The sequence below is a fragment of the Ascaphus truei genome, chromosome 1 (assembly GCF_040206685.1).
Source record: "Ascaphus truei isolate aAscTru1 chromosome 1, aAscTru1.hap1, whole genome shotgun sequence".
In the NCBI taxonomy this organism is placed as follows: Eukaryota; Metazoa; Chordata; class Amphibia; order Anura; family Ascaphidae; genus Ascaphus; species Ascaphus truei.
In genome coordinates, this window is record NC_134483.1 from 113,032,652 (window position 1) to 113,053,765 (window position 21,114).

The following is a 21,114-nucleotide window of genomic DNA, read 5'->3' on the forward strand; positions in this document are numbered from 1 at the left end:
CTGGCAATTTATGCCCTAGCCAAAGGACTACATTTTAAAAGACAATCTTCTGGTGCTTTGCACCTTTCTGGACATTATCCCCTATTCCTATACCAGTAAGTGTAATTATTAAGTGTATTCTGCAGTTGTCGTATGTTTGCCTATCAAGGGAATAAATCTCAGTTTATTTTGCTCAACTTGTTCTGCTCAATTGGGATCCACAAAATATAAATGTGTTAATAAATGCGTCCATCGTGACCATGTCTACATGTTCTATTAACGTGGTAGAACCATAGCTACATTATAAGAATTAACTCATGCAAGCTAAAAAAAAAACCTGTTAGCTCGCATAATAAATACAATGTTTAGTCTAATATTGGTTAATATTGGACTAATTGGTCTTTGTTATCCCCTTTAGAACTGTGATAATTTACTGGTGTATAAATTATATGATAATGAATCAATTACACCACGGTCATACAGCTAGAATAGCGATGTATGGCAATGCAGATTCATGTTGAAGTACACAGTTTGTATAAGAGCACTGTAACGAATGTCGCTTGGTGAAATTCAATGTTTTACTTCCCCTGTAAGTGGAAATAAAACTTGACTTCAACTTTTCTATAGAATAATTAATAGAAATGTACGCTAATATCAATATGCACAATCTCCTTAATAGTGCTTCACATGTGCCAACATTGAATAATTATTGAATATTCAGCTTAGTGTAGTTCTTTCTTGGGTATCTTTCCAGGTTTTGCTATTGAAAAGACTATTAATAGTGTACAATAGATCTAAAATTCTTAGGGACAAATTGGTTGGTGCATTATGAAGAAGAACACCAACTTTTATGCAGTTATCCGAACCATGTGGAGTACAGTATGTTCCGTTGATATATGCAAGAACATGGTAACTGTCCAAAAAGTTACATACCGTGTGTGCCAGCTCTGAAGATCTAGTTTGATATATTGGCACATTTACAGTACATATGTATTTATTAAATGTGTTTATACTTTAGTATGTTATTCAGAAATATATGGTCTGCATGTTTGTAGACAGTAGGGGGATGTGTAAGGGTTCCGGTCCTGGGTTTGGCATGGCTATAGAGGTTCCAGGCAAATCTCTCCCTGAACTGAGCAATTGGGATCAGCTGTTTCTGAACTCACACTCCAGTTGCCTTGTTGCTGCCTTCTCTGCAGAACTGCCCCTATTGGCTGTCCGTGCTATTTAGGGTCAGCCCTTTCACCAGGAAGGGGCTAAGCATAATTCTTGAAAGTTCTTTAAGACTTACTTTTTTTAACCTGAGCTTGTCACAAGCACCTCTGCTTGGCCTGACTTAGGCCTTCCTGTGCTGAAGTGCCTGCGCTGGATCCCCTTCACTATAGATTCACTGTTTCTGTGGCCTGTCTGTAGTATACCCTGCTTCCAGAGGCCTTCATTGCTTCCAGTACCTGCCCTCCTTCCAGGGGCCATTCCTGTGCTGAAGCCCCTGTGCTAAATCTTCCTGTTTCATGAAGCCCCCTCCTTCCAAAGGCCGTTCCTGTGCTGAAGCTTCCAGTCACTAAAGCCTTCCCTGGTATCGTCCCCAGTCGGTGACCTCGACCATCTGCTCTATGCTGAAGCGCCTGCGCTGGATCTCCTGCGCTACAGCTTCACTGTTCCGGTGGCCGTTCCTGCTTTGGAGTCTCTTCCTTCCAGAGGCTTCATTGGCTGCAGCCCCTACGCTAAAAAAAATCCCTTCTGGTATATGTTTTTTGATTCACTCTGTGAAGATTTTCCATGTCAATCTTGCGTAGTCACAACTTGCTAGTACATGCTTTTTACTTACGTTTGCTATGTTTAATTTCTTTAAAAAAAAATAAATCATGAAATAAGACTGGGCAGAGTAACTCAGAAGAACAGGAAATATTTTGTTTGAGGGTTCCCTTCTCATACTATAAATAGAATTTTTGAAAGTTAATGGCTTAACAGTTGCGTGGGGGGGAAAGTCACCTCCTGTGGCGCTGAGGAATGGTTTGGATGTAGTTGTAGACAAAAGTTCCTTTCTGGACGGATTCCCTCAGAAAAAAGAGAAAAAAAACAAGCATACACACTACAATAGTGCATTACCCAGGGACAACTAGGATATATAAGGAAGCAAAATTTAATACATGTAAAAATACAATAAAATGCAATGAATACACTAAAAATGCAATGAATTACACTAAAAAGTACTATCTGTGCTTAGAACCAGATGACTTGAGTTTTGCTCCTCTTTGGTGTAAAATTGAAAACCTACTCACCAAAAGTGACTAGGACATAAGCGTTATTGTAATGGTCTTGTCCACAGGTAAACCGCAAGCTGTAGGTGAAGATACATCAGTGTGACGTCACAGGAGGAGCGGATCGGCCGAATTCGGGAAGAAAGCAGCAAGCAGGCAGCAGCTAGCAGACTCCTGAACAAAGAAGGGGATCCTCTTCCGTTTACTGACGTATCTTCACCTACAGCTTGCGGTTTACCTGTGGACAAAACCATTACAATAACGCTTATGTCCTAGTCGCTTTTGGTGAGTAGGTTTCCAATTTTACACCAAAGAGGAGCAAAACTCAAGTCATCTGGTTCTAAGCACAGATAGTACTTTTTTAGTGTAATTCATTGCATTTTTAGTGTATTCATTGCATTTTATTGTATTTTTACATGTATTAAATTTTGCTTCCTTATATATCCTAGTTGTCCCTGGGTAATGCACTATTGTAGTGTGTATGCTTGTTTTTTCTCTTTTTTCTGAGGGAATCCGTCCAGAATGAACTTTTGTCTACAACTACATCCAAACCATTCCTCAGCGCCACAGGAGGTGACTGTCCCCCACAATTACCACATCTGGGAAGGAGATTCCAGATTCACTTCTTTGGGCAGCTCCAGGACTACCTTCGAACTTTATATCACAGGTTTTTTGTATATTAGTGTTTGCATGAGCGCTTTTTGTACACCTTCATTTTCACCAGCTTAACAGTTGCATACAAGACCCATTTAGACAAATAGTTAATTACTGTATGTAAGACATGAATTCTGTACTAAAGTAGATGATAGAAAAAAGATGACATAAAAGTTATTTGCAAGTAATAATGTAAACTTGGCCGAAAAAAAGCAATTTAAGCTCTTTTCGGATAGAACAGTTCCATTCTCATTAGAAGACCATCTGAGCTCTGTATCCTATCAGCTGGAGGAATCACATTTGAGGCGAGTCAACTTAATTCTTTCCGACTGCAGTCAGTCTTTTGCTAATCCCATATTATTATTAATTTACTTAAACTGAAGTAACTTTTTGTTAAAACAAATATGCATTTCCCTTTCTAACCTTTTTTCTTTGCCTTCTATACAGCTCAACCCCGTTAAACCTCTCCCGCCTTAAACCTTTTTCACTGACTGCCCCACACCTCTGGAATGCCCTTCCCCTCAGTACCCGACTAGCACCCTCTCTATCCACCTTTAAGACCCACCTTAAGAAACACTTGCTTAAAGAAGCATATGAATAGCACTGTGAATATTCTGAACACATGATACATAAAGCTTGGCCCCCTGCAGACGCACTTACCAGAACTCCCTCCTACTGTCTCTGTACGTTCTCCCTACCTACCAATTAGACTCCAAGCTCCTCGGGGCAGGGACTCCTCTTCCTTAATGTTACTTTTATGTCTAAAGCACTTATTCCCATGATCTGTTATTTATATTATCTGTTATTTATTTGATTACCACATGTATTACTACTGTGAAGCGCTATGTACATTAATGGCGCTATATAAATAAAGACATACAATACAATACAATAGCGCGATCTGCTATAACGTGGTTTGAGCGTGGACCCCGAAATTATTATTATTATTTTTTTTTACAGTACACTGCACACTGGCAGGCACACAGACACTGGCAGGCACAAACACAGACACTGGCAGGCACACAGACACTGGCAGGCACAAACACAGACACTGGCAGGCACACAGACACTGGCAGGCACACAGACACTGGCAGGCACACAGACACTGGCAGGCACACATACACAGGCAGGCACACAGGCAGGCACACAGACACAGGTAGGCACACAGATACAGGCAGGCACAAAGCACCCCCCTTCCCCCCTACCTCTGGTAGTTGCTGCTGCTGGGGGGATTGTGTGCTGCTGCTGGGGTGAGTGCGGGGACTGCTGGGGAAAGTGCGGGCTGAGTGTGGGGACTGCTGGGGGAAGTGCGGGGACTGCTGGGGGAAGTGCGGGGAATGCTGGGGGAAGTGCGGTGGCTGCTGGGGGATCGCTGGGGCTGCTGGGGGAAGTACGGTGGCTGGGGGATCGTGTAGGGCTGCCGGCGCCTCACTCCACCTCCTCCCCCCTCTTCCCAATCGTGCGTGCGGCGGCCATTTAAAAAAAAATTAGCGCGACCCCGGTTATAGCGCGGTCGGATCGGGTGGCCCCGAGGACCGTGTTATAACGGGGTTGAGCTGTACTTCTAACAGCATGTCTGCTATGGCCTTGTTAGATATTCTATTTTTTTCTCATAAGTTTTGGTAAGAATCTGTATTTGAAATATTGTGTCTATTGTTGTAATCAATACTAGTAGGTTTGAAGGTGTATTGTATGGTTTCAAGAACAGATGCTAAGATAAATGAAAATGGGTGAAATTAGATATGGGTAGTCAATTACTATAAATAATACTTGTCTTATTTCCTGTTCTTAATGTGTTCTTTACTTAATGATGGGATGGTGGCATTACATAGGCTTCAAATGGTTGCAGTTCCCCTGTCTAAGACTATGTCCCCACTGCAGCCAGCGGCATGCGCGGCCGTGTGCGCACCTCCCACCAGCCCCTTACCTTCTTAGTGGCTGTCCCCATTGCTTCCTCGCTCACTGCGTACTGTGACGCGTTAGCCAGCAGGGGCTACAACAGAAGAAAAGATCTTTGGATATAATTGTAGTAATGAACTGTTGCAACCTTAAAAATAAAGATTTTTTTCCCCAATTGTGAGTACTATAAGAATATAATAGAAATACAATATTTACCAATACTGACCAAACTGTTGGTTCATACACTGTAGCAGTACTCTGAACTTTTCGACACAGAATCATATCTTTTCTGGAGAATGCATCAAAAATTGTTGAAGAGACTTTATATAGCAATGCTGCATATACAACCCCCCCAGTGTCCATGGTCGAAAACAAAGCAAACTTTATTTGTCCAACTTTAAAAGCACAGATCAGGACATATCTTATAGCTGGCTGGTTTCGATGTGCATGCTTCATCTGGATTGAATATCTGGGTAATGCATCACATGTTAAAGTATACATTTTCAAAGCTTAAGACAAATATACATTACTGTAAGGTTTTCACAACAGCACAATTATAGAAATACAGACCAATTACAGTTATCATTCAGGCCATATTGTTCTTTTATTTTTAAACCACCCAAATCTTGGATCCAAAAACATTCCCGTCGTTAGAAATTCCCTCCATAGTTACGTTTCAATACATTCTAAATACCAATGAATTTCAATTGACCTGGATGTCCTGATAATAAAAATGCATGGCCATAGGATTGCCAGTCTTTTGAATGTGTATTAGATTTATGTTGAGATACTCTTATCTCTAAGTACTCTGATAGTGCAACCTACATAAAAGCATGAACAGCGGCACACACAAGGTAAACTACTTCTACTACGGATCAATCAATACAACTTTGTATTCAAATTCTCTTGACAATTTATGGGTCAGCTAAAGTAGATGTATTATACTGTAGATATTAAAACATGGAAAATAGTGTCCACATTTAAAATCTGCAACAGGTTTATGTGGGAGACAAGTTGTGGGTCTGGGAACTAGTTCTACTAGTTAGGAATTGCCATGGTCCTAGCCTTGGTGTATACCATGCTAGGAGGATTTTTAGTAAGATCACACATTTTAGTTTCTTTTGAATAAAGAATGCCAATTTTTCTTGATAGTATCTTGAATTTTAGTAGATGCTACTGAATACTTACTAAAGTATAGAGCTTTGAATGAGAGCGGTAGAATTTTGTGGCATTTGGACCTTTGTGGAAACAAGTCAGTGAAAAATAGGGCACTGCAGTAGCTGCAAACAGTCCTGATACTTGGGGTGCTCAGCGTGTATTGCATCTTGTAGAATTAAGCGACACTCTCATTTACTTTTCAATCGATAGCCAAAATATGGATTTAGTCAGATCAATGTTTCTGCACTACATTTGGACCTTTCTCAAGAGGGAAGCAGAGACCAACATTTCAGCAGTGTGTCAAATAGATTGCCTATGGGAAAGTTGAGAGAGAGGGAGGCCAGTTTGAAGGGTATTATAGTAGTCCAGGCAGGAGAGATTAAGGCTGCGTCTATGGTAATTTCAGCCGTGTGGAGTCTGAGGGAAAGTGGGTGCTTTCCCTGGCCATGGTACGCGTGCCGTCTAGGGGCGTGCCAGTGACGTCACGGAGCTGGGTCGTCCTCATTGGCCGAACCGCTCACGTGACCGGCCTGTCGCGCCAAGAAATCAGTTTCAACTGATATCTTGCGCAGCGCGCGCCCCCTCCCACTTGCGCGCGCATGTGCCCGCACGCTGCATAGGAGCGAACAATGCCTTAAGGCAATGAACAAAGGGAGAAAGAAAAACGGAGCACTATATCCAAAACTGGCTGAGCCAGGATAAAAAACAAGGATGCGTTCCCATGATAAAAATGAAAGCTTATTTTAATGGATGAAGAACGAAAAAACAACCACACCAACGCGTTTCGGACTAACAAAAGTCCTTTCTCAAGGTGAAAAGGTCCTTTTCACCTTGAGAAAGGACTTTTGTTAGTCCGAAACGCGTTGGTGTGGTTGTTTTTTCGTTCTTCAGCCATTAAAATAAGCTTTCATTTTTATCATGGGAACGCATCCTTGTTTTTTATCCTGGCTCAGCCAGTTTTGGATATAGTGCTCCGTTTTTCTTTCTCCCTTTGTTCATTGCATCTACCTACAGACGGAGGCACAATTAACCCGTGGACTACTGGCTACACTAGGACTTGCTGTCAATCGTGGATCATCATCCCTATGTGAGTCTATTCCAGTTTATCCACTATGTTATTGGACTTTGTTCATTAAGTTTATTCCGTTCAAACAGATGTTTATTACACTGGTCACCGGCAGGTGTTAACTATTATTTAATCCTTACTACAGTGCTTTGAGGGATCATAGTTTACCAGTTTACATCCTTGGAATCACTGGTTACCTTCATTTATTGGGTTAATTCCATTTTTTCAAGATTTTATCACGTTTTTTGCTGTTTTCTATTGAGCACCATACAACATATCTTTCAATGCCTTAAGGCAGTCTGTTCACTCAGTGTGCAGACGCATCCGCGCGGTCTGCCAAACTATGGACGCAGCCTTAGAGTGTGTATTTATGCTTATTCATTGAGTGAAAGGGAAGATTCTAAGCAAAATTGCAAAGAAATAAATGCATTTTAGATTTGTATTTCAGTATAATATTACTAATGATTATACAGTAGGCTGAAAAGCAAAAAATTAATCCTGCTCTCTAGTTAAAATTCTGGTCATCAATTACCCAGGAATGCCCGGAATTGTATAAATTACATTGTAATTATATATTCATCTGTGCCTTTAAACGAATGTAGGTCGATTAAAACAAAACAACAAAAGTATTTAAAGCGGAAGCTATTTAAAGAAAATAACTTTATATCAATAGGATAGGAAAAAAGTGAACAACGCTAACAATTCTATATACTGTAAGCTCTTAATTGTGCAAATCAAAGGTAAAAACAACCTAAAAGGTGTTTCCTCTATATATGTGACATCAATTAGTGGTATGGTTAATAAGCAATTGCGTTCAGTCGTGTCTCAGGTTAAAATCCTTAATCTGCAGACAAGTTTTCAAGTAATTTCTGTTGTATGTATCGGAAAAAGTCATCTTTTTAGCGCATGTGTCCAGGTAGAAAAGGGAAATGAGGCAAGAGATGGAGAAAAAGGGAAGAGAGAAATAAAAATAATAGTGTGATTTTTTTTGAAAACGAGACAATCACATAAACATGGGGATTATCCTACTAACATTCTGTTTCTCTTTTTAAGCCTTTAGAATAGGGTTCTTAATGAGGTATATTTTCAAATTCAGTTATGGAGGCCTTTGGAAGAGGGAGTGCATCCGTAACTTTCATAAACTAATAGGTGACCAACCGCTGACTCAGAGATCCTATACGCTAAGTTCACGAACAACATTAGTTGCTATAGATATGTAAAATATACAAGATCTAGTGGACTTAGCATAATCAGCATCTACACTCTCATATTCTATCGATACAGTACCGACAGGTAGAGTCTCAAGTAGATAGTCAAGAACCCAAAATGATCTATAAGACCAAATCCACCTTCTACCCAGGACAATCTAGGGCAACCATATACTGTAGATATGTTTGCGCTTTCAGTTGCTCAGGGGCTTGAATCCATCTGTGATAAAAAATGTAAACTTTGGTCAAATCATAATCAGGCTGAAAAAACATCCCCTCAAAAACTTAGTAGACAATGCTTCCATTAGTATATATGGGTTACATGTTCAGGCTCTTTACACCTGTATATCATATGACTTGGGTGTTAAGGCTATCAGATATCTTTTGAACACTCAGGCTCACATGGCCCCAGAGCAGACAGATGTTATCACTAATAGCATACAGTTCATTCTTGTACATCATTTTTTTTTTTTTTACATTTGAGGTTTTCTTTTACTTCCAACCATGCAGAGCATGAATGGAAACCAAATTTGCACCTAGTTACGCAAATTTATTCATGGGTCTATAGGAGGATGGGACATCCTTTCTCCCATACATATCAATATGGAAGAGATATATAGACAATACAATCTTCAACTGGAAAGGTGATGTCCCCATGCTGGAAAGCTTTTTAGAATACCTTTATAATAATGACATGGGCCTTAATTTTACATTGAAGGGAGTTGGAATGAGATTGAATTTTTAGATTTAGCACTCTTTACTGAGGAGAGAATACATTTCAAAACATACAGAAAAACTGTGGAATGCAATGGCAACCTCAATGCTCAAAGATACCATAACCCTAATTGGGAAAAAAACATACCATATGGACAGTTCCAACATAGACACAGGAACTGTTTAAGGGACAATGATTATCTTTGAAAGCGTTACTTTTTTTTACTTTGGTAGGAATCGCTTCACTCAACCTAGTGATTTGGACAGTACTGGTTTAGCAGTCTCCGAAACACAGACCAATACGAGCTCGGAAGATAGGAGTCAGACAACAGGGCTGCTGCTTCCACACTTCAAAGTTTTATTCAGTTGTGCCCCGACATTTATACAGAAAACCAAGGGCATGTTAATACATAACATATCATGTTTAACAATGTGAGAAATAACAAGTTTCTGTAGAGGTTTATGTATCTGTGTCTTTGGACAAAGCATTAGTAAATCATTACATCTTGCTTGTATTTGGCCGGCAGTTTCTACTTCTACATTACAAAGAGAAATACAGGGAATGTTTATCAAGAGCATGCAGGTTCCCGGTAACGAGCTCAGAGGCAGTAGAATACTCCATCTACCCCTTACTCTCGCTTGGAGGATGTTCATTTGTTAAAATCTTACTATATTATGTATTTATCTGTTTACATTCAAGTCATGGTAACACACTACCACTGATTGATTGATTTATATTCTATTATTCTGTGGAATTGTGGAACTCCCTACTTCCTATCACCTTTAGGACTTTAGAATGTGGGCTACATTTGTCTTTTTTTGTCCCTGTCAGTATCAAAGGATTATTTGCACTAAATTGTGCCTTCTTTCCAGCCTATCCTTTTATTATAGATATCCTTTCTTTCAGGACATAAAATTTTTTTATTTTAAGGTATTTTATCATTTTTGGTATCTTGCATTGCCTACAAACGCATTTACACTTTATTACATTTTACATATCTATTTTCTTATTACTTATATGTTTATATACCTACCCTATTTCTGACCCACTCATTGTATTCTCAATTTAGTATATTGAGCGCCTACCTTACTTTCACTTTTTCCCAATAATAAAATGTATCCTGTAATGGTAATCCCATCAGGACAGGGAGTAAATTGCCATTATTGCCCCGGGTCTTTAACAACTACACCTGAGGCACTAATGGCTGTCTCGAATTATTACTTCAATAATTAAAGGAGAAAGAAAAAGGGATGTCCGACTAATTTCTAGGGTTGTAATGACGATGCTTCTACTTGGGCATGGGTAACCTAATTTTTAATATGCTAAATATCGTAATACAAATATATGTATTTATGTATTAAAAATATGAACAAAGAATTACTATGGGATATTGCATTTTAAATAAAGTGCAACAATAAAAATGTGTGGATTACGTGCAGTTTTCAACATGTTCAATGAAAAAATAAATATATCATCGTTTTCAGTCCTGGTTGATCCACTGCTATATGAAGGCCTTCTCAATCATTTTCCAGGTACTACGGTTACAAGCCTCTTCTTCATGTTGCTCCAAACAAATTCACTGATTTCATCCTCCCATCTTACTTTTGGTCGTGTTTAGTATTTTAAATTCCCTTGAAATTCAGTAACGCACTGACTTTGTCCAATAATGGTCATTTCTTCTTGCGATATGTCTGGCCCACTGCCATTTTTATTTCTTTACCCTTGTGATGATGTCACAGACCTTTTTTGTTTGCTCTCTAACCAATGAATTATCTTTACATTTAAGGTCCAAGTTTCACATTCATACGTGAGCACAGGCAGAATAGACTGGTTGAAAACTTTCCTCTAGAGGCTCAGTGGAAGGTTCCCTTAAAAGATTGTCTTGTTTAATTTAAATGTTGTCCATCCCCTCTTCATACTGATTTTTATTCATTCATTGTTACTTCCTGCCCAAGGTAGACATACTGTAGCTTTTGACTTTTTCGTGTTCCATTTATTTGATCTTTACAGAGTTGACCCCTTTGTTTAGCATAATTTTGGTCTTGCTGAAATTCACATGGAGGCCCATTTTCTTACTTGCTTCAGTGGGTTCTTAGATTTGTTTCTAGAGGATTTTTGGACTTGTTGCAAAAATAATAATGTCATCTGCAAACTGTAGGTGACTCATGTATTCACTGTTGATTTTGATTCCTTTTTCTTCCCAATGCAATATATTGAACAGTTCTTCAAGTGATGTAATGAAAAGCTTTGGTGACATGGGGTCTCCCTGTGACACTCCCTTGCAGATCCTTATCTTGCTTGTATTTTCCTGTAATCTAATGGTTGATGTTGTGTTCTCGTAAATGTTCTTTATAATATCAATATACACTTCTTTAAAACTTTGTATGTTTAATGCATTTAGAACTGCTGGGGTGTAGACAGAATCACTAGCTTATTCGTAATCTACGAATCTTGCGCTGACTGGTAGATTGTATTTATTACTTCGGGAAATCACTTCTTATACCGTATGACTTGGATGTTGTCCATTGTGTTTTATCCAGTGCTACTGTAAATCCCGCTGGTTGTCTAGGCTGGGCGAAGTTCAGTGTCTGTTGCAGCCAATTAGGGACTTTCTTTGTAAATAATTTGGGAGTGATTGGAAGTAGACTTGGTCTGTAGTTCTTGATGTTATTCTTTGTTTCCTTACTTGTGGATGAGGATAACTATGGTATTGCTCCATTGTTCTGCAATTTTCCTGTTCTTCAAGCAGCATGTAAAGCGTTTTGCATGGATTTTCTTTACTTATTTCTCAGCTTCTTTCAAGATTTTAGTTGTAATTCCATTTTCCTTTGGATCCTTCCAATTCTACATGTATTTTATTGCTTTTGCCACTTCTTCTTCTTCATCATTGGTGGTTTCTTCTCAGTCTTCCTCTTCTGGATTATGCTCTGTGTCATCTTTTTGTTTATTTTTCATGTAAAAGTCCTCAGCTCTCTTTGATAAGTGCACAGTCTTTTTTATATTGTTGATCTTTTGTCTTGTTTGAGTGTAATAAAACATGAGAAAAGGAAACCTACTTAGATTGCACTCTATCCCTGGCTGGTGGATTGTGAAGTAATTAAACATTCTTTAATGTCAAACCAATGAATGTAAAACATAGGGTGTTAAAAAGACAACAATAGTTGTGTGACTGATGATCGTAGGATGAGCGCTGTATAAGTGCTCACAATCAAACAAAGATAATGTGATGAGCTAAATATCCATCATCACTTAAATTCCAATGATCGTTGGAGAGGACCTTGTAGGGTTAGAGGCGGGGTAATATAGCCCCTTACCCTGTTATGATTAATGTAATAAACTGTACTGGATCACAAATAGGTATGGCTTTGGTTTATGCGGATCACTGTTCAGTGAGCAGTCTATATATGTCACACATATTCAGTGTATCATATAACCCCCCAAAAATTGGACAATTATGAAATGAAGGGCTGCAGTAACACTGATCGTCCGTACATATCAGTGCCTATGCCACATCCTCATACCACTGGTGTTACGTATAGAATGCAGCTAATTGGACTAACCGCAGCGGTCCGCTGTCGTCCACATGTGTCCCCGAATAGATACTCGGGAACTACTACTATCTATTAAGTACCTCGCTGCCATAATATACAAGCTGTAGCGGGGGCACCTGTCTAGTATCTGTCTTGTTTGAGTGCAATGATTTGTTTCCCGATCATGAGTCGCTGCTTCGTCTTCTTTAAGCTTTTGTTATTTTCTATAGTTTTCTTCACCATATCACAGTTACATTAATAATAATAATAATAATAATAATTTTCTTAACACCTTCATTTATACTGTTGCAGACAATCTTGTACAGCTCTGCATATTCAATTCTTGATCTTGCGTCTTGGGATTGCTTCACTTCTTGTTGTCTCCTCAGTAATTACTTTGTCTCATTAGATATATTATTATTCTGTTTATTGTTAGCGATTCCTCCAGTTTCTTTCTGTGCTTTCAACTACATTCTTCATAAAATCTTCATCATTGTTTGTTTAAGTGTCCCCATGCATTTCAAGCAAGCTTAAGCAATTTTTCAGTTCTAGTTGAAATTCTCTGCTTTTACTCTTGAGGTTTTTGATGTTAATTGTTCTTGTCTTCTTTTTAATTAGTTTTCTTTGCATTCAGATGTAATTAGCAGTGAACCAATCGTTGATCACTCTTTGTGTCAAACTTGTTAAGAACTGTGCAGTCTTCAATCGTGTTTCTTGTTAGCTACTGTAGGATATAGTCCTTTTCATTCTTGATTATATTGGGTCTATTTCATGTCCATTTTCTATTTGGATTCTTCTTGAAGAATGAATTCACGATGTAGAAGTTTTCACATTCTGCCAATTCTACCAATCTGTCTCCTCGTTCATTCCTATTACTGGAACCATACTTACCAACTGATACTTTGTTTTTCTGCTGAACACCAAGCTTTACATTAAAATCTCTCATTATGATCTTGAGGTGACAATTTCCTTTATTATTACGTTCATTGATTTCATGGTAGAAGTCTTCCACTTCATTGGCCCTGTGACTTGATGTTGGGGTATACACTTGGATTATTTGAAGCCGGTATCTCTTTATCAACCGAATGACAATTCTGGCTGCTCTTTCCAATGAGCTTTTATACTCCACTATGTTGTTTCTCCATCTCTTGTTAACAATGAAGCCTACTCCACTGATTCTTCCATTTTCTGTACCATTATTATGTCACAAGTATTACTGCTATGAAGCGCTATGTACATAGATGGTGCTATATCATTAAAGACATACATTTAATATTCTCAAGTTCGTCTTCCAGTTCTTGCAATGCTGCTTCACTGGAGTGAGTCCAGCAGTTGTAGGTAGCCAGATTTAGGTTTGAATTACAGCTTTTGTATAACCTCCGGGGATTCTTAACACCCTCTGTCTTCATTGCAGAGAAGGAGAAACACCCTCTGTCTTCATGCCTCCTTCCTGAGCATTGTCAAGCCCAGGGACTAATAGATATATATATCTCAACAAATTATATTAAAAAAAAACACTCGCCCGAAAAAAAGGCACTTGCCGCCCACAATTTTTTTAAAATCATACATAACCCCCTCTCTATCTCACCCCCTCACTTTACCCGCTGGTGAGTCTTACCGGCGGCGGAGAGAGCGACATCTCCCGGCATTCTCCTGTGTCCCCCACTTCAAACTACCATGTTTCGCCTGCAACTCGCATAGTGTCCCATTGTCATGGCAACGCGGCGTCATTTGATGCCATGTTCACACGAGTTGCAGGGGGAGACACAGTAGTTTGAGGGAGAGACGCAGAAGAATGCCGGGAGATGCTGCACCCTGCCTCCAGTAAGACTCGACAGCGGGTAAAATGCACTCACCCGAGCGAGTGTATTTGTCGAGCTCTGTATATATACACATGCACACACACACAGTGCACCAGAGGTGAGTATCAAAATTATGTATTAAAACACAACGAGCATCAAAAAAACGTAATAATTTTACATTATTAAAATGTGCTCCAAAAATGTACTCCACACTGCGTTCCAAATGGGGTGGGTCCGTTGATGGAAACCGGCAAGGACCTGGTGCGCCGGGTCCCCGGATCGCAACTTCAGGAGAGCCAGGAGCATGTACGCGTCAAGCAAGTGACAAGATGACGTAAGATGTGAGATACGCTATGGCGTGATAACAATACCTCAATGCATTTCGCACGTACAATGTGCTTCATCAGGGGTTGGTGTCACACAGGTGGGCTCTCTAATTTATACCCACAAATGGTTCTCATTTAATTAATAAATCAGAGCCCAAGATACTGTAACATCATCTAGTACACATGATCATAATAAAAATCATCAACATTCATATAAATTCATCAACAGAGCATGTTTCTCATCAGATGAATAAGTGCAAATGAGTATTATCTGATAAAGGTTCAGAAATTCATGTGTGATTGATACTAAATTAGTGACAATTGATTAAATATATGTGTATATCAATCTATATAGTAAAGATAACTATGCCATTTATTCTCCAAAGAAAAAGAATGTGGCAAACCTAACATAATTGTGACTAAATATTAATGTATATATGTTAATACATAATGACACTAAAACTAAATGATTAGTGTTCAAGAGAAAGAGAAATGTGGTTTTCCTAAATGAAATACATAACACACAACACATGAAAAAAAAAATATATCTAAAACAAATACCAAAACATATTTATGATAAAAAAAACATATATAAAAATATGTATAATGTATGTGTATCAACCACATCATTAAAACCCAAGGGTATATATACTATACATGAAAAAGATAGAAAAACAAACAAATTAGCATTCAATCAGTGGTGTTTACTTAGCTTGTAGTTGTGTACGCAGAGGAGCCTGGATCACCTCTCCAGCCCAGAATGATAGATGAAGTAGAAAAGATCCACAGCACACACAAGTCTTCAATAAAAAAAGTAGAACATTTATTCCATCTGTAACAGATAAAAGTAAAAAAAAACAACGGGTGATGGACCTAAATCGTTCTCTTTCTTCTCTCTCCTCCTTTCTCCTCCTCTTTCTTCTTGCACTATTCTTATTTTTGCTTCGTTCAGGAGATATGTGTTTTGAAATATTACGTTTCTGGGAGGACAGTACTGTATAAAGGTTACCAGAAGCTAGGCATTATTGTAATCTTTAAGGATATATTTAAAAATCAATGTTGAAAAGATGTTTTCATGAGTTTATTTTTAAACTTGCAGATGAAAATCAATAAATGATGCCGAATATTGTATTTCTATTTTCTGCTTTTCTACAAAAGGGAACTGAGATATGGGATATGGGCCATAAGTGGAAGCCTACGTGAATGACCAGTAGATGTATAAGGCCGCGATTATAGTGTGCGAGCAACGCGGACAAAATACAGTAGCTCTATCGGGCCGGCCATAGTGCGCGCGAGGAAGAGCGACTGTGCAGCAGAATTTTGAGCAGACAAATAATTTTCGTTTTTCCGTGAGACGGCCGCGTCACGTGAGCAGTTCAGCCAATACAAAATGGTTTTCCTTCAAGGGTGAACCAGCCTGGGGACGTCACGGCCACGCCTCCCCATCAGAGTGCACGGAATGCTCAGAAAGGCGTGTGCCACACCTTGCGCACCATCGCGGGCGACGCCTTCAGCTCCTTGCCTTGCTCTCCGTTGCGTGCACTATAAACGCAGCCTACGGCAAACATATTGTGGTAACATTTTCTATTTCTAATCATTTATGTAGTTATAATAGTTAATACGTGTACTTATATTCATGGTCATGGGAGTCAGGGATATCACATGCACAACATTTTAGAATCCTGTGTAAACAAGTGTGTTGAAATAACGTTAAATTAGTTGTATTGAGCCAGCCCATTGTTGATTCTGTGAAAATCATTTGGTGTCTTGCTTAAATCTTGATATCATCGTGAGGGGGGAGCCAAATAGCTCAATAGTTCCGAAAACAATGTCCGGTCCCCACGGAAAACCAATTTTTTTTTTAAAGACCGAAAATATTTTTATTTTTACTTTACATTATTCCTATTTAGGATTATTCATATTATTTAGGGAAGCTAATTACAATGGTACATTGTTTATAAAATACAAAGGAGTTCTATGAAACATGTACCAAACCATGGAGCAAAATTCTTCATTTTTGTTAGTTTGCGTCGGTTTCATATTTATGAAGTTTATTCATCTTGTTTCTTACATTTGGCACAGGTCTTTTAGGAGCAGAGGTTAACACTATCTAAACCTGGCAGAGTTATTTGACTCAATTTGATCATGTTTAGTATATTGTGCTGACTTTTTCCTCCCCTAACTCTTCCAGTAACTACTCCCCAAATTGCTTACTGGCACAACTGTAGCCAACTTGGAGCTGAGTACCCTGATACATTGATGCAAAGTGGCTCCTCGACAAAAGGATGCTATTTATGGAGCAATGCTCCAGTTTGCAATAGTTAATGCTCGATCCACCCACCTCCATAGTCTTATGCAAGCTTGATTTGGACCTCAACAATAATGTAATACCTTTAATTTGACTGGAATGAGAATGATTGCAACATGCAAATGTACATAGCACTTTTGAATGTCAACCTTTTGTACAAGCTCCTTGTCACCAGTGTCCATTTCTTGAAATCCTCTTTTCCCAGGCCTTCAGATTGGTTTTGCGTGAACTTTTACTTGCTTATTTCTGTAAACTGTTTGATTGGAATAATGGGGATGTCCCATTTTTGCAAGTAGGCTCTGCGAAAACATGAACAAGGCCTCTATTATACAGATGTAACAGACATTATTGCAACAATATCACACGATAACGAGTTTCCGCGGCCTGCTATGCTTATCACAGCTCTATGATTACAAATGGAACTGCCGGTAAATTAAATTAAATTCGTGAATTAATTGAGCAATTACGTTAGCTATATCAATATCCTTTATACCGATTGTAGGCGGACGCTCACAGAGGTATGCAAGGGAGACTGGTTATGGTGAAATTAAATAAGGCTTTTATTGCGCCTGTTTCCTTAACATCAGGAAACCATCCAAACAAGGGGTAAACAAAGCTTCTATTCACTTGGGAGTGTTTCTAGTGAAATACTATGTAGTCCACAACTCCCTTTAGATAAGCATGTCTCCCAGCCTCAAACATATATCATGAAATGAGCAGATATAAAAAGTCTTATAAATGAAAGTCTTATCTGTTTGTAGTGGTTTGGAGGGGAAATCTTCTCTGTCCCTGGTTGCTCCCTTTTCCTCAGGGTTTGTCAGCATTCAGGTTTAGAAGTTTCCCCTGTGTCTTGAAAGCAGCACTGCTGTTTCTTCTTGCAGGCTCAAGACAAATGTCCCCATGTTCTGTCTCACAAGTTGTGAGACTTCAGGCACAATCTCTCTTCCTGTCTCAAAAGACAGGCTTTTCTAAGCAATCTAATCAGGCAGGTGGTGTTTGTTATTTGACTACCAGCAGTTAACCACCACACTGCTGGTTTAGAGGCACGTTACCTGAACAGGGATAACTCCCCTGTTACACAGATGTAATAATGTCCAACCTTAACAGTGTTATGTTAGATTTTACTATTATTATTTTTTTAAATCTAGTTTATCATGGGTGGGTGATTCTGAGTGAAGGGAGCTTATCATGCATATTCTGGCACACAGGTTTGTGTATGAATCTAAAAAGTATTCGGCTATTTAAGTACAGATATTAACTTATTGAACTAACATAACTTTATGTTTTTTCAGTTTATCTATGGTATTGGAAGTTCCAAATGAAGTTGATTTATGGATCATGAAGACTTTTGTTTTACGTGTATTTGAAATGCTCATTACAGTCTTTTGTCTCTTTGTCTTCCTGCTAGGAAACAAGTGTAGAGAATCTTGCATTACCATGGCTATTGTCTGGAAGACAAGCAACAAAGAAGCCAGTGACTCTTGTAGACCTTTGCTTTGGAAAGATGGAGAACCTTAATCTGCAATATGTGGTAACTGCTTCGTATCATATATTTTATATAGTTTTATGAATACTTATTATGTTAAAGAACTGTAACATTTAGAATTCAGCATATTGGGTTTTAAAATCGTTATGTCAATTCCTTGAAATGATAATGTCACAAGCATTATCATACCCCCAAATCATCTCATTACTTTATTCTTGGCTTCAGTTCCTTGCTTTTTCAATGTTTGTGTAAAGTCCAAAGTAATTTCATGAATACGTTGCTGTGCCATGCTAGAGGAATAGGTCGTTTTAACATACATTTTCAGTATTATAACTATTTATTCTTGGAGCAGATCTCGAGGTCTTAAGGGCTTATTCTATAAGCTCCAAGGCTTATGGGAGTTTTCAGATAATTTTGGTGCGATTGCCAGCTTTGGAGCTTATAGAATAAAACCCTTAGACCACTTTTTCTCATATGGAAAATACTCGTTCCAGCTCTAAAGTGAAAGCTGGCAGAAACAAATTGATAGGTAGCTTACTTCCTTGATATATTTATTCTGTAATTATTGAGGTTTCAAGTTTTTCAGCACATCAGTTTAGATGATCTTTAGGCTAGTATATTTAAGTTATTCAGGAGGCTACTGGTCACTCAAAGTTATGCTATAGTTATTCCTATAGTTTAAACATTTTATCATACAAACTTTATGAGAACACTATTATGAATCTATTATTGAGACTTAGATATATTCAATAAGGTAGTGTGAAAAATATGTCAGTTAGTAGAAATAATGGTGAAGACAGGAAATCCTCAGCTTAGCACAATATGTTTCGGATGAGAATAAATGAGATGCATCTTTGCTGCACCGAGGAGGAATTAAAGAAGGACTTTATTGGATTCTTTATTGTGAACGAAAATGCAACAGGAGACATTACTTTGCTTGGGGGAGGTCGGGTTATATCTAGTGATGAGAAGGGGAAGACATTATCTCTCTTAAGGATACAAATCAAGATTTTTATCTTCAGTACATGTGAGGTTATACAGTAAACTGTGATTGACGTCATATTTTCGTGAAAAATCCGTGTGTTTAATAAAAAAAAGTACATGAATTTGTAGTAGAAAGAATTCACTATAAACACTCCCAAGAGTTAAAATTGAACCAATGTTCCAGTTGGTGTTGAGAAAAATACAGCGCTAACAGGCATTCTTACATCCGTTAATGCGAGATTCAATGCAGCCCCATTGAAACAAATGGTAACGCATGCAATTTTTTGGGTGTTATTTGTGAGCTCCTGTTATTATTATTGTTGTTTATTTGTAAAGCACCAACATATTCCACAGCGTGGTAGAAATGGGGTACAGAGATGTAAATTACATAAACCTCTACATACCAAATAAGGACAAAGAAGCACACTGACGTAATGAGGTCACTGCTCGTGAGAGCTTACAAAAACTAATGGGAATGAGAGACAATGTTGGATGTTAGAGGCATGCCAGATAGGCTCCTAACATGCTAATGTGTGTAATAGGCATGCCACATCTGAATTTGAATGTCAATTTGTCAGCTGCAAAACTGGGGGGGGGGTGCAAAGGGGGGGAGCCAGGTATATAAGAAACAATCTCATGGAAGCCATTGGGGGTTTAAATTGAAAGAATCTGCTGCTGTTTGTGCACCAACATTTTGCAGCCAAAAATGATGTAGTAAATTACCCGAAAGACATTGCTGAGCTGAACTAAGCAATTGGGAAATGCCAGAGACAACTGGGTGCATGATTTAAGGGGAATAAGACAATCAGACAAAGGTATAATGAATTATATAGATATCTTCATTATTATCTTGTCACAGATGCCAAAAGAGGCGGGGGGGTGGAGAAAATGAGAACCAATATTACAATGTAAAGTGAAGATAAGGATTGAATTAGATTTCAGCAGATAATGTTTCCAAAAATGATAGTCCGCTGCTAATAAGTTTTACGTGCTGCAGCATAAGACAACTGCCCGTAATGATTGGCTTTTGCCAATGAATATGGAGCCCAGGGCCTCATTTTTGCATACACTTTATTCTGGAATGTGATTAGGTACGGTTCCATTGTTTATATATCTATTGGATTGTCACAGGCTTTTTGATGATACGATTCGGAATGCAGTGGTCATTTCACAATTCCCATCTATTCCATGATTTCCTCAGTATCTGCGGGTTCTATAGGAAACGCTAGTGATGAGCTTGAAATGTACAGGGAAAGGAAGAAAATATTTTTTTTTCATTCTATTGTTTGTTGTATGGGTGTGACCTTTTCTGTTTGAACTGAAGCAAATTGGCATTGACAGCCCGTGATATCCACTGATCTCACTTGAAAAACATTATTGCAAATTCCCTCTCAGCAGAAGTGCTTTCCTTGCTGAATAATTCACGACCATCACTTCTTCATGTAGTGCACCTGCTGACAGGATTTTGCATTGCTTATTAAAGTATATGCAGCAAGCCTTACAATTAAATCTTCTTCAAGATCCACAATCATTTTGCTTAGATAAGGTTTTATAGTGCATTACATTAGGGGCAACAAGAACATGTACTGTATTTGCATCTCAACAATATATTTTCAAATGTAATTATGAGCGCAAAAGGTACTTGCAATAATTGAATCCTAAATGGCAAAATAAAATTAAAGTTTCCTTTTTGTATTTTTGCTTGCAATAGATAATCTAGAAATGTAATTTCTATGAT

The 21,114-nt window shown here is 38.4% G+C and overlaps 1 protein-coding gene across 9 annotated transcripts in view; it reads left to right on the forward strand.

Annotated features, from left to right (window-relative positions):
* Window positions 1-21,114, forward strand: part of LOC142491099 (uncharacterized) — a 140,834-nt gene that overhangs the window by 40,697 nt on the left and 79,023 nt on the right. For all 9 annotated transcript variants that reach the window (XM_075593428.1, XM_075593411.1, XM_075593435.1 and 6 more), the window contains one exon: window positions 18,315-18,437. In XM_075593428.1, coding sequence (XP_075449543.1) covers window positions 18,315-18,437 — 123 coding nt within the window. The remainder of the gene's footprint in view (window positions 1-18,314; window positions 18,438-21,114) is intronic.